This window comes from Oculina patagonica, chromosome 8 (assembly GCF_052425735.1).
Source record: "Oculina patagonica isolate OP01 chromosome 8, crgOcupat, whole genome shotgun sequence".
NCBI lineage: Eukaryota > Metazoa > Cnidaria > Anthozoa > Scleractinia > Oculinidae > Oculina > Oculina patagonica.
In genome coordinates, this window is record NC_135765.1 from 32,247,225 (window position 1) to 32,261,291 (window position 14,067).

Here is a 14,067-nt window from a genome sequence, read left to right on the forward strand (position 1 = left end):
AGTAATATTTTAATACTAGTATACTAGTAAAGTAGTATAGTAGTATTTCAAATTGACTTAAAAGTTAATTTCAATCGCAATTTCAATAATACTCAATACTCCTCTTGTGCACTTCAGTTGTTTTTTTTTTGGTCAGGGGGGGGGCGCTTATTCGAGGTGGGCGCTTTATCGAATAAATACGGTAATATAAAATTAGCCAGTCGCAAATTCTAACCGGTGACTTCGTTCACTAAATAAAGGTGGTGACTGTTAGGTTTCACAGGGCATAAGCCCAGGGGGGGTACTCCGGCCTGTAAATGACGGGGATGATCGAATGGAGGCAAAACTTAGGACCCCAAAAAATACCTTAGTCTTCCGACATTACCCAAAAAAATCCCTGGACCAAAAATAACCCCCCAAAAAATCCCTTGTCATATTACCCCTAAATTGCCAGGAGGGGCAATAATATAACACAAAGAAAATCATAAAAAATTGAACGCTGCTGTGTGTTTATTCATCATACCATAAATATGCCAAGGCCCCGTCAAGGCACTTTAGTTCGTTTTTAATACCCAAAAAAATCCCTATTTTAATCAAGTCACACAAAAAAATACTTGCCAAATTCTCCAACCCAAAAAAATCCCCGAATCGAAAATTTTAAACCCAAAAAAATCCTTCGATCATCCCCGTCACTTACAAGCCGGAGTACCCCCCTGGGGGAATAAGCACAGACATAAGCACAGGAGCATAGGGGAGGGTTAGTTATTTTTAGGATGGGGAAGTGGTTATGTATCTAATTTTTCGGCTCACCTCCTTATTAACACATTTCAGTTTATGGCCCACCATTTTTCTTTGGTAAGAAAAGTCCTTGACCCTACGTTCTCATGAAATGCCGGTCGTAAACTTTTAAGAACAGCCCGGGGAATTCGAGATGCTCGTCAAATATTTTGAAATGAACATCCAAAAAAGACCAATCTGGTCGTGTCATAAGCTTTTCTGGCCTCGAAAAGATACCAAAATACCAAAAATAGAATTTAAATTTGAATATTTCTTCGTGTGCAACCCTAAAAGAGACATCGACGGCTAAAAATTGGCGTTTTCGACGGAGCACCCTAAGACCAAAAATCCAAAATATGCCTGTAGTCGAGACAGCGAACATCCCCGCCCCTTCTATATGGGAGTCCCCCTGGAAAGAACAGAAAGGAACTTGTTGTATAAAAAAGATTGATTTGAGCCAAATGAAAGTTTTGTATCAAAATGCCTGTCCTGGGACAGGCATTTTGATAAAAAAAATCTTCCTCATTTCTTTTTTTCGCGGCGGGAGGGACAGGCTCCAAGCCGCCAAACGGAATAGGGCTCCAGCCTGTACGGCGAAATTTTAAGGGTTCCACCTCACACCCTTCCCCCCCACCCCCTACTCCCCCGAGCCCCGTTTGGACCCCGTATAAAGTTAAATGAGGACACAGGAACAGTACTGAAAGTTAGAATAGGGAATACTCAGGACGATTTATCAGAGTTACTGTGTATTTTTCACCACCATAAGCTCCAAAAACCTCAAATCTAAGAGAGCTGTCCAGTTTTGGACTGTCATGTAAAAATATCAATAAACAATATATCTATCTATCATCTATCTTTATCTGAAGAAAAAACAAAAACTTGTCAGAAAACGTCGAGGGCTTTAGTACCTATCTCGGTTGTATTAAGACAAAACGACAATTCTGTTACGTTCCCGATTCAAAATTTCCAGCTGGCTAAAGCTAGTTCAGCTAGTTTATTGCAAAGCAGGGTCGCTAAACTTCTAAAAAATCGTTAAAAACATCGACATTGTGACACAAAACAGTAATTTTTAATTGTGATTTAAATAATACCTTACGTAGCATACAATACTATTAACATCTATGTTATGGTTCACCCTTGGTATTATCTGGTTTTTTCCTTTGTTTTGTTATGTATATATTGTACTTCAAAGCGCGCTTTAGGTTCGTCACTCGCGATCATCTCGCTACGACGCTCGCCTACAGAGAGGGCGACTTAGTGCAAGTTTACTAAACAGAGGAAAACACCAATTTGTACCAAGGATCAAATTGCACCACAACAAAAAAACTTTTTCTTTGTTAAATAATTCCCATCCTACATTTACTGTAACCGAACTTTTTTCAAGCTTTGCCAATAAATTATGCATACGTATAAAGACCTGAAAAATTGTCACAGATATTGTTATACCTGAAAAATTGATACTTTAAGAGACTAAATACCAAGAATTGTGAGACGATTTAAGAAATATCAGGTTATAAAAATTATACAGAGCACTCTTACTAATAATGTACCAATAAATATATAACCTGAAACCCCCAATAAATGTATAGCCGTTACAAAACCCATTTCAAATTTTGCAGGAAACTTCACAATAAATAAGTCATAAGTACCCTTCCACAGACACCCACACCCCCTAGCATTATCTCGGCCAGTCGCCACAAATATAAGTACTATTTAGAGGTAACTGGTAAGTGCGCGTAAAGATACAGCAGGACGCTCTGATTGGTTGGTACTTGTCCGTGAAAATTCCGAGCAGAAACATAGACCAATCAGATGGTACTACCACTGAGTTCTCTATAGAGTTATGTCTGTATCAAGATGGGAGGAAGGTGTTTGGGGAGGCTAAACTTACTACAAAAAAAAGACCGACAGCTGTTTATCCAAGCTAAGAAACCATTACCTATCATGTACTATGTGCTATACCTTAATCTAGTCAAACTAGGCAGTCTATTGTTCTAACAAATTGTTTACTAAACAGTTTCCATTTTAAAACACTTTCAGTTTGTTTGCCTTTACATTTGCTTGATTTCCAAAACGGCACAAGCTTACAGCTCATTGTCCAGCCGCTGCATCCCATGCTTGTCTCGGCCTGAGAAAATGTCGACCATAAAGCGTGTACCATCCTGGCGTCTTTTATAACAAAAGAAGGCAACAAGAGCCAGTGATATCACTATAATGATAACTATTGGCACAACAATCACTGCAGCTTTGACGCCGCTTGACTGTCTACTGAACCAGGTACCTGGGCAAACAAGAAGAAAAAGAAAAAAACAGCAATATTTAATTCAATGTACCATGCTGTATTCTCTGGAACTGATCTCATGATGTGAGGAAAACTGTATGATCTTTAAACGTTTGTCCTGTAGCTTTAAAATTTAAACAGGGCTACGACATGGTTGTTGGTAGAATACATGATAAGGGCTCTTTCCATTAGTCAGAACTAAAGAGAGAACAAATTTTTATTTTGTCAAACACTGACCGCCCTAATAACAACAGAATTCTGTTCTGTTCTAATCGAGAACAGAATTCAGTTGGTAGTCAGATTCTTCCTGTCAAATCAGTCAGTGCATAAATATTATACACTGTTGTGGTGGATTTGTGGGAAAATCTCGTGGGAAAGGCCCGTTTCACATTCAAAACCACTGGACCAGCCGGCCAGTTCTGACTAATGGAAAGCGCCCAAGGTTAAGGTAGTGAAATGTCCTTTCAAAAATGCCCATCTCACAAACTTTAGCCAAATTTTAGGGGTCTCATCATCTCGAATTTTTTAGGAGGCCTTCTCTGAGTCTTTATTGCTTTTTCAAGGCTAAGAAAAATTCTTAGCCTTGCATTCGACATCTTTAAGGTTCTTCCATTCGACATCCTTAAGGTTCTACCAGTCAGAGTTCAAACCCTTTATAAAAATGGGATTTGAAAGTTTAAGTGACATAATATTCGCTAAAAAAGGTAAAAACATTATTTACAAGGCTAAAAAGTTATAAAATTTTAAAAATCATCATCAGAGTGATCAGAGTGATCATCATCACACATCGACTGAAAACGTTGGGTTCTTTTTAAAATTTTAAAACTTTTTAGCCTTGTAAATAATATTTTTAAAGTTTAAGTAGTTTCCAAGACTTTCAAAGCATGATCCAGTACTTGAAAGACACTTATTTGCACTAAGAAAACAAATACAACTAAACAAAAATAAAAGCATCTTAACATGTGGTCTCAGTCCTCTTGAATTTCTGTTGATTAGGTGAATGTTTGTCCACAATTTTTGCATGAGAATTTCCTTCCATTAAGAACAATAAAGCACCAATTGAAATAGCTTTTCAGTGACTTTCAAGGCTTTGACTGGTGGTACTCAAAAGTGAGTGGGAATTTTGAGGTAATATGACTCCTAATCACTATTTAACTGCTCTTTTAAGCTGCTATAGTGGTAAGATTCAAAACCTAAAATATCAACCCAAAAGATGAACTTGGAGATTCAGAAGTCCTTCTTAGAGTTCTGGTTGGGTTATGTCACTGACTGGTCAATATCATACTTATTAACCGGCATGCTTACCGCAATCATCAGTTGAGATAGGAAGCTCTCCTTGTAATAACACAGCATTTACCGGCTCAGTCTTATCGGCGATTGTCACCGTGCCAACAATCATCACCTAAGGAGATAAATTTATCCAATGTCATTCCAGAAAATATCCATACCCTTCCCACAGAAGGCTTTTTGGTTTGAATCCCCCCACCCCTCTGGAAATTCCAGTTAAGCCTCAGACTTAAATTGCTTTAAAAATTGTGGCTTTTAAACCTCCCCCCCCCCCCCCCCACAACCCCACGTATTTTTAATGACCTTATGTGGGGTGGGTATGGATTTTTTCTGGAACTGCACAATCTATCTGAAGGCACAAAAAATTCTGGATTTAAGCCTAGTGGCAAATCAGGCTGGAGCTTATCCCAGTTTCTATAGCATGAAGCGACTTGAAGTACTTCTACTTCTCCTTGGATGGGTGCTAGTCCTGATTCCAGGGTTTCTGCTCCCGGCATTAATTTGCTAGTACCAGTTTGTACACTTGACTGGAGAGAGGCATTGTGAGTGTAAAGTGTCTTGCCAAGAGCAAAACACAAATGACCTGGGCCAGAGCTTGAATGAGAAACCTGACCAGGTATGATATAATATCTGTAATATTCAAACAAATAAGAATTTGTTACCCTGCCTGGCTATCAAAATTATGTTTTTTGTTGTTGTACTATTTTGCTATTAATGGGGCTATTAATTCATTTAATCTCCTTACTGTAAAGTTAACATTGTTTCCTTGCGTCTCCCGAAGTTTTACTTTTACGAACAAGGAGGCATCAGAAACTGGGATGCCACCAGTAAAACTGCTTGGTGGGGCTTTCAACTTGGCTTTTTCTCCATCTTTAAGGGTGTGTGACCAGTCCAAACCACCTGTTTGCTGTATTGTAACTTTCGCAGTCAGTGACTTTTTGCATTTGTTTGCTTCAAAACCAACTGTTAACTTGTGACCTTCTGCTGCCACAGAACATTTAACATTGCTGCAGTGATCGCTGTAAACACATTTGCTTGGAGTATTAGGATCACTTGGAATCATATCAACTGCTGGGCATTGTTTGGAATGATCGCTTCCATGTTCATCAGCTGCAGAATAAAATGTTGATCAAAAAAGGTAAATGTAATTTATTTAACCATGTAGCTGTGCCACAACTGCTACCCCCCCCCCCCTCCCACCCAAAAAAAATTCTTGCTGGTCATCTGGTTGAAAAGAACTACCATATGTGACTATGCTGTACTGTCTGTGTAGCCAAAAAGTGGTTGGTTGTAAAAATATCACATATTAAAACCTCAAATGCCTGAAATGCCCATAATATGGTCAAAATTTTAACATTATCTGTCATCCGTACATAACAGATATCCTGCGATATACGTAGGTTGCGAAAAATTGCCCAAAGTCTTGTAAAGCGCTGCACTGCATTACAGTAAAAAACGCATTCGAGTGCATTGTTGAGTTATATAAGCACTTGGGAATTTTAAGAACACGAGAGAAGTGCATTGCGCCGAGTGCTTCTCGCACTTCTCGAGTGTTCTTAAAAGTTAACAGGTGCTTATATAAACTCAATAATTCACGAGGAGTTCTTTTATGAAATGCTGAAGAAATTGCGCGCGCTAAAACTCGCGACGTAAGCAGCCTCCATTATAACTTGATAAAGCATGCACATGACGTATGCAGCGTGCTTTATGGGACTATAATGAGTTCAAATTGACCAATCACAGCACATGGAATTCGTTGACCATTTTATAATGAATAATAAAACAATAATTATTTATCCTGCTCAATCTTGGTGCGGATCTAGGGGAGGTGCTTTAAGGTCAGAGGTCACGATGATTTGACCCCTAAGTCACTTATCTGAAGGTCTGGATCTTGAACGAAACAGAAAATTTCAATGAACTACTAAAATTCTGCTTTAGTAAATCTTCACGAACACCTGGAGACGTTTGCTAAGCAGAGATCAAGTCCATGGGCAAGAGTTGTTACCAGCAAGAGAGGGATGCACAGAAGGAGCTAGTGCAGGGCTACTACTTCTATATACAATATCACTATCAATTTAATATCACCAGTATTAATGAAGCTTACCACATTTGGATGCATGTAAATCTCCTTCAAGGAAAGTGACATTGTAGTGTGTGACGTCCGACTCAAACAACATCACTAACTTTAAAAACAACATAATATAAACAGTAAGTTACAATGGTTTTGATGGACTGTCTGGAACTTAAAATAAACGGGACCTGCTACTTTTTGTCACTTTTTGCAAAACATTTCTATCTGTAACAAAACAATCATAATAACCCAGGGGGGGGGGGGGGAGAGGATCCCGTATCGGTATGAAGTGTCCATATTGCAGTTAATTTTTGATCTCGGTTGATTTTTTTAAATTAGTTAGGACTTGTTTTCATATTTCTTTACAAACTTCAACAAGAACTTGAGAGCTTAATAAACTGGTGTTCTGTCCTTGGTGGGTGTTACTACCCATAGTAGCATCCCATCCATTTTGTTTCCAAATTCCAATTCAACCTGAATATAGGAGCACATGAAAACCAGCTAGTGTTGAAGTGGCATTCTTTTTTTTAAATACAGCCAAATATACAGTAGGGCTGTAACGATACCTTTTTCATAATACGATACATACCTCGATATAAGCGCCACGATACGCTTCACATTATGATACAACATTGCATACAATTGACAAGTGCTATAATTTTACTTAAGTCTATTGGTAACACAGTTTTTTCCACTTTATCAGCAGCAAAATCTTATTGCAAAGTGAAGTTCTCATAAACCGCATGTTTTTGCTTGTGGGCAAACAAGGCTGTGTCAGTCGAAAACTACTTGTCCCATCTTTAAAGAATACCTGATCAGACACAGAATGGAACTTCCTAGTCCCTAAGTTTAATAAATAGCCATTGAGGGCTTTGACATGGGTAAAAAGTCACTAAAAACAGTAATTTCTGAATGTTTATGAAGAATATATTTTATTGTTTCACGATACTGTGATATTTCGTTCAAATACCGATATTCGTATCGTGACAAATAATATCACGATTCACCGGTGCACCTATCGTTGCAGCCCTAATATACAGTACCCATTTTATGTACTTAGAAATAAAATGGACCTTTCATCATACCTTGAGGTGGACAAAGCCTCCATTTTTCTTCAGTTCTACCTTAAGGAATACTTTAACATTGGCAGGGGCTCCAGGTAGCGTGGGCAGTGCAGCTTTCTCGCCGTCTTTAAATGTATGTGACCACTCCGTACCACTATTAGATGAATCACCTGCTATAGATGATTCTGTATGAACTGTGGCTTTCACTGGTTGGTGGCATCCATAAACTTGCACAGTTAAGACCTGATGGCCAAACGGCCCAATACTGTCTGGTGGTGCAGTGCATATGACTTTGCTACAGTGGTCACTGTGCTCACAGGTACCCTCACTGCCGTCAGGTAACTGAATATCTGGACAATTGTCTTGATGTTCTCCATGATGGCTGTGATGTGTTGGGGGTTGTGTTGCAGGTTCTATTGTAGAGGGGCTTGCTATAGTTTTGAGGAGAAAATGGACCCCTTATACTTCAGTCTTTCAACTCTTCAAATGTGGTTTTAACATCAGCAAAATTATTGCGGTTTTCAGTGAAATGCGAACTCTGATAATAAAAATCCAACTAACGATTGCGTTTTTCGCTGCCGTCAGTCATAATTATGGTGACAGCCAATGAACCATGAAAAACAGAAACAAACAAAATGGATCAAAATCTACCAATCACAACTGAAGGATGTGACCTTTTGACCGGGTTGAAGTGAGCTCCTGTTTCCTGAGAGGTCCGCTAAGATGATTGATGGCAGCAAAAAGTGTAAACCGGTGATTGAGGATTGAATTTCAGAGTTCGCATTTCACTGAAAACCGCATTAAATAAAACAAACAAAAACATTAAGAACATCTTGCCAAAGTCTTACAAATATGCGAGGCAGCAAGCCATGTGAGGCATACGAGGCAATGCAGCAAGGAAAGTGAGGCGAGGCAGTAAGGCATGCCAGGCAAAAATCCCTACTCCCAATAAAGAGGCTAGCTGCAAGCTACCTAAGCTAACTGTAGGGTAACCGGAGTGACCTATCAATTGTTTCTCAGCTTCTGGGTGAAGCGATCAAGTTCTTTCTGTGAAATGAAAACAGATTAATTCTTATGTTTGAAAAATAAAATTATCACTGGAAATGTGTACTTTGCCAGTACTCGCAAGGGAATTTTTAAGGAACAGGGCTCGACAAAAAGTTGAATTCCAGCTTGCCCATGGGGCAAGTAACCCTTAAACTTTGCTTGCCCAGACACTTTTCCCCCTTGCCCAGGTTCTTAAACTTATTAATTATTCCATTGAAAACCATTGCAAAACATTTGGAATGCATTTTGAGACATTGGGAACACATTTCATCGAATCCGAAAACAGTTTGGAACAGTTTTTGCTGCAATTTATAATGTACTGCTTTGTTTCAAAATCGTTGTTTTAGATTAAGTTAATTGATGGTTTGCCTGGGCCCTTGCCCGTCGGGCAAGTAAGCATGAAAAATCACTTGCCCAACGGGAAAATCTACTTGTCCCGGATGACCGACGACCGGCCAGATGGGGGTTTTGGTGAGCCCTGAGGAATCACATGGTTTAATAATATACAAGGTCTTCCTGCTGCTAAAAGAATATGGTTATCCTACCTTATTTTAATCAACAAGTAGGCAAAGTTTGGTTGAAAATCTATGTTAAGTTCTATTTCAGGCAAATGACCTTAATAATTAGTTTTATATGAAGCTTACCACATTTGTAAGCATGTAAGTCTCCTTCCAGAAAAGTCACATTAGAGTTTGCATAATCGGACTTAATCAACTGCAGTATCTAGAAGAACAAATATTAACAAACCAGTAATTAGCTTTGGCCTTTCTGGGAAAAGTTGGCATTCATTTCAATATACTCAAAATGCCAAAACTAAGGGGATGGCTATCACCATGGGGCAGGTGGGAGGGGGGAAGGGTATGAACAGAGAAACCCATATTACAGCCAAGCTAGACAAATTAATTTTGCTTCGTACCTTCACTGAGCTTTTTGTCTTCATTAGCAGTTAATTGCAGCAACAACAAAAACAAAGGCCAGAAGTCATAGCCCATTACATACATGAGAGGTAATATGTAACTGGGCAGAGTACCCCCCCCCCCCCCATCTCCGGGGGAAAACTCCCATATGAAAGGGATGGGAATTGTTTGTCTTGCATAATTAGAGCGGTTTTTCACTTGAGTGGCGAAAGTAAATTGCGTTTGCTTTGGTTTTGCATTACTACGCTTAGTGATTGGTTTAAAAATCTCGCGCCACTTTCTCAGCCAATCAAAACTAAACCAAAACCAATCGTGACTTGCTTGCGCACGTTTTCCCGCACTTCGTGTCAGCTACATGTATTTGCTTCGAGTTTTGATTGGTTCACTGGATTGTCTGTGTCCTTTGTGATTGGCCAGAGCAATTACTTTGGTTTTGGTTTTACGACACTCAACTGAAAACTGCTCTATGGGCTGATACAGATTGCAGGTTTTGGCCCTTTTCAGTGGTTTAAACCAATCAGACATGTAAAATGGTCTCTTTTAGGGGTCAGAAAAGATGGGGCCATGCTCACATAGGTCTCCTTTTTCCAGGAGGGGGATTTAAGGTTCCAACAATGTATCACCATCCTTTTCACATTACTAGACTAAATCAAACTTTCCACTAAAATGAGGAACTTGATGGATAAACTGACCAAAAGTAACCTAATTAATTTAATTTATTTCTTGCGCATTACATTAAAAAATCTCAATGCTCTTACAAGAAAATAACGAAAAATAACGAAACAATATTAAAGAAAGTAGATAAGATATTTAAATTACAATAAGATTAAATATTAAATTCATTAAAATACTAAAATTCATTATAAAATTCTAAAATTCGTAAAACATTACTAAAATTCATTATAAAATTCTAAAGTTATTAAAAGGTCATTATTGAATAAAAACGTTTTAAGCTTAATTTTAAAAGTGTCAACTGCTGGAGCACAAAAGACTTAACATCTCTGTAAGACAAAAATTGTTTTACACCATACTCTACCTTGAAGTGGACTAAATTGTTGCCATTTTTCTTCAATTCAACCTTCATGGATACATTCATACTGTCAGGAATACCCGGCATAGGGAACGCAGCCTCCTCTCCATCTTCAAATGTATGGGACCATTTAGGGCCACCCTGAGATGGTTCTATATCAACTGTGGCTTTTAGTGGTTGACGGCAAGCATTTGCCTGTACAGTTATTTTGCTAAATGGTCCACTGCCAGGTGGTGCAGTGCATGCGACTTTGCTGCACATGTCACTAAGGACGCATGTTCCATTGCCAGCATCGGGTAACTGAATACCTGGACAATTGTCTTGTGTTGGAGGCCCTGTGGTAGGCAGGCTGGCTACAATTTAAAGGGGAAAATCGAAGGGTCTAGTTATTTAAACAATCTTCTATAAAATGTTGATTGAGGTTTTCTGGCTTAACACACTGTCACTAAATATGAGAGGAGAACAATATAACTCAAAAAAACTGAATACTGTTAAAACTGGCTAAGGTAAATTTTTAATCACAGTTTAAAGCCCGAGAATTTTGAAATTTTCCCATCCGCTTGACAAATACTTTCCCATTTATACTCTGTAGGAGACGATATTGTCTTGCTAAGGAACACAACAAACCTGGGTTGCAACCCGAACCTCTTGATTAAGACACCACTAGACAGAGGCCTTTCAAGGGGTAAAAGCAACAAGCGTCATGACCCTGAATACTGGCGACACAGGAACATTTTAACAGCAACAAGCGACATCATAACGGCACGGAAATGTGACAGCGACACAATGCAACAGCAACATAAAAGGGTGTAAAATGACAGTGACATTTACATTAGGCGACATCAGCTCTCAGAAACATGCGACATTGAGACAGGGCTACCCTTGGAAGGCCTCTATGCAAGTGATTGTTTGTTTGCTTGCCCCTAACAATTTTTTTTATTTAAATTCATATCAGCATGAAATTAATAATTTATTGTAATTTGAGCCGTAAGATTCTTTGTAAACTCAAGATCAGCTCCACCAACACGTGTAAAAATCACACCACAGTTATATATGGGTTACCCCTCGGTCAAGTTTTTTTTTGCCTTCATATTGAAGTATTGTTAACTATATTAACAATATATTATGATATTAAAATATTTTCATTCTCTCGCAAAAATTGCGTCGTTAGCAGTACTGTACACCATTAAATTTTTGGCAAGCAACAATATTTTCCCAGCTATCTGAAGCTTAATTTTCATACAAACGCTTGCACCATAGTTTGTTATGATTGCAAGGCTAAAACTCTTCTTTTAGAAACCGTCACGAAAGTCTTCATTTGCGCTTTCTGACGTCAATTTCCACGAAAATTTAAGCAAAACGTTTTACAGCGACGTTAATGATGAAAAGAAAACTAAGCTTAAGTAAAAGCGCCTGCCGCAGACATATGAAGTTTACGACCATGCGTGTTTCAGCGAAGCACAAACAATTTTTAAGGCAAATGAAATTAAGCGGCTTCAGTAAAATGAATTTCACGGGTCACTTGACTATGTCAGGGCTATTAACCTACCTCCGATGGCCGAAAAAATGGCCAAAATAAGGCAAATTTCAGTTCTAAAACCTGATGTTGCTCCCTGCTTGCCAGCCAGCGCCATGATTTTAGCAGTCTCTGCAATATTTCCCAAATCACATGCGTGAGTTGAGGCAAAAATCAATATTCATGACTGGTCAAAGGGAACGAAGACCCTGGGTACGAGGATGGACTTTATATTCATTGCCATGCCGGAACAGATATGACGTCCGTACCAGGCATAATCACGTGACATTCAATCTGGAACCCGGAAAAAACATCGCCCTTGCTACCCGGGCCTTGCGACCTGAACTTGTGAAATGTCTAAGATCAGAAAATAAGCCAATTATTTCCCTAACTGACCTGCTCTAATTCAGTTAATTCATAACGCCTTTATTCAGCTTGATTTTGTTGGAAAATTGTGAAATGCCTTGCTTTAATACTGTTCTGAAACGGTACGTGTGCGAGCGGAGGCCGGATGTCCGCCAGAAAGTAAACTCCCGGATATAAAAAAAAGAACCGGGCGTCACATCCGGTCACGCCTCCGGTCTCAAAAAAAAATCCGGTTTCCATACGTGACAACCGTTCCGGAACATTATTTCTTTTTTTTTCTTTTTTCGAGGGGGGGATCAAAAATTCCTTCCAAAAAATTTGTTTGCAAAAGCAAAAAAGCAAAAGTAAATTGTTTGCAGACATATATACATAAAAAAAAAACATTTGCGGGAAGATGCAGCCGGAAAAAATTGATTGTTTTGAAAAACTTTTGATTCCCCCCACCACCACCCCCCGCGCCCTTCAATAAAAGTATGGTCTTTACCTTACCGGAAGGGAAACCGAAATTCTGCTCTGGCCCAAACAAAGCGATTACGTTATCAAGGTACCTTATTACATGAAATTTTCGCGACACGTTTATTTAGCGATTTTGAGGTGCGCATATTTCGCGACACTTAATTTTCGCGATTTTGCGAAAATTTTGTATTTTGAATCACTTTAATTTCGCGTTTTTGAGTAAGACACAATTTACATTTCCTTGGCAATATTATTTTACATGCCTGTTGAACTAAAAAAACCCGACTTCATCAAATTAAGGAACAGTAACGTCAAAATTAACAAAACCACAAGGGTGGGAATAAATCTCGGCAATAGCAACAACAGAGCAGTTCTCACAATGTCCACAAGTAGGTCATGCCTGTACGCGAGTTATTGTTCTTGAGTCAATTGACGACAACATCCATTTACATTGAAAATTCCTTCGTTTAGTGGTAATAAACTTATTCCTTCTTGATTATTGACATAATGTTTGTCACTTAATTTTCGCGTCATGTTATGTTCGCGACACTTATTGTTCGCGTCACTTTAATTTCGCGATTTTTTTGGAATCACGAAATTCGCAAAATTAACGTGTCGCGAAAATTTAATGTAATAGGGTAGTTAAAAATAATCGTTACTGACTGCTTTTTGCATTGGACATGGTCGAGGTTGTTTGAAAACCGAAAGAAACGCGTTTGTGTTTGAGGGCGACTGGAAATGAAGAGACATAAAGCGAGTTGTTGCAAAGGTTAATACCTGTAATACCTCTTTAGGCTCTGTACAGCCGTCCCGCTCCCACAGGCTAATACCTCCTTTTCTTCGACCATGAAAAGACAGCTACGTTCCAAGAGTAACGGCGTAAGCAGCGATGTAAAATTTAAGGTTGTTAGCAAACACCGAAAACACCAACCTCCAAGAGTAAATTACCGGAAAGGTGACTTGGCTTGTTATGAGAAAAAATCCGGGCGGCTGTACCAAAACTGCGTGTCAGAAAGGGACTTTTTTAACATAATTTTTTTGGAACCCTAAGAACATTAAATGTTGCCTTTTCGTGAGTATAATATAGAGTCCTGTCTAATAAACGCGGAAACAGCAATTTAGAGAGCTTCATTCAAAAATTTCCCGGGAAGAGGGGGCATATCCATTCGCTATAATCTCGGGTCTTTGTTGCTCGCCACGACACTTCATTTTCATACTGCCTCTCTCCACTAGTATTGGTACCAGGTGTATAAATGGGTACTGGCGAATTTAATGC

General features: G+C 38.9%; 1 protein-coding gene across 3 annotated transcripts in view; it reads right to left on the bottom strand.

Annotated features, from left to right (window-relative positions):
- Positions 1-12,165, bottom strand: part of LOC144664401 (uncharacterized) — a 55,251-nt gene extending 43,086 nt beyond the window's left edge. The window contains exons 1-8 of one of the 3 annotated variants that reach the window (XM_078525515.1): positions 12,003-12,164; positions 10,460-10,806; positions 9,151-9,229; positions 7,481-7,890; positions 6,429-6,507; positions 5,070-5,434; positions 4,343-4,439; positions 1,804-3,037 (exon numbers count right to left, since the gene is read on the bottom strand). In XM_078525515.1, coding sequence (XP_078381641.1) covers positions 2,841-3,037; positions 4,343-4,439; positions 5,070-5,434; positions 6,429-6,507; positions 7,481-7,890; positions 9,151-9,229; positions 10,460-10,806; positions 12,003-12,087 — 1,659 coding nt within the window. In that variant the 5' untranslated portion in view covers positions 12,088-12,164 and the 3' untranslated portion in view covers positions 1,804-2,840. Of the gene's footprint in view, positions 1-1,803; positions 3,038-4,342; positions 4,440-5,069; positions 5,435-6,428; positions 6,508-7,480; positions 7,891-9,150; positions 9,230-10,459; positions 10,807-12,002 lie in introns of those variants that run through there. The other 2 variants (XM_078525514.1, XM_078525516.1) reach the window with 2 other exon arrangements.
- Positions 12,166-14,067: the final 1,902 nt, after the last annotated feature.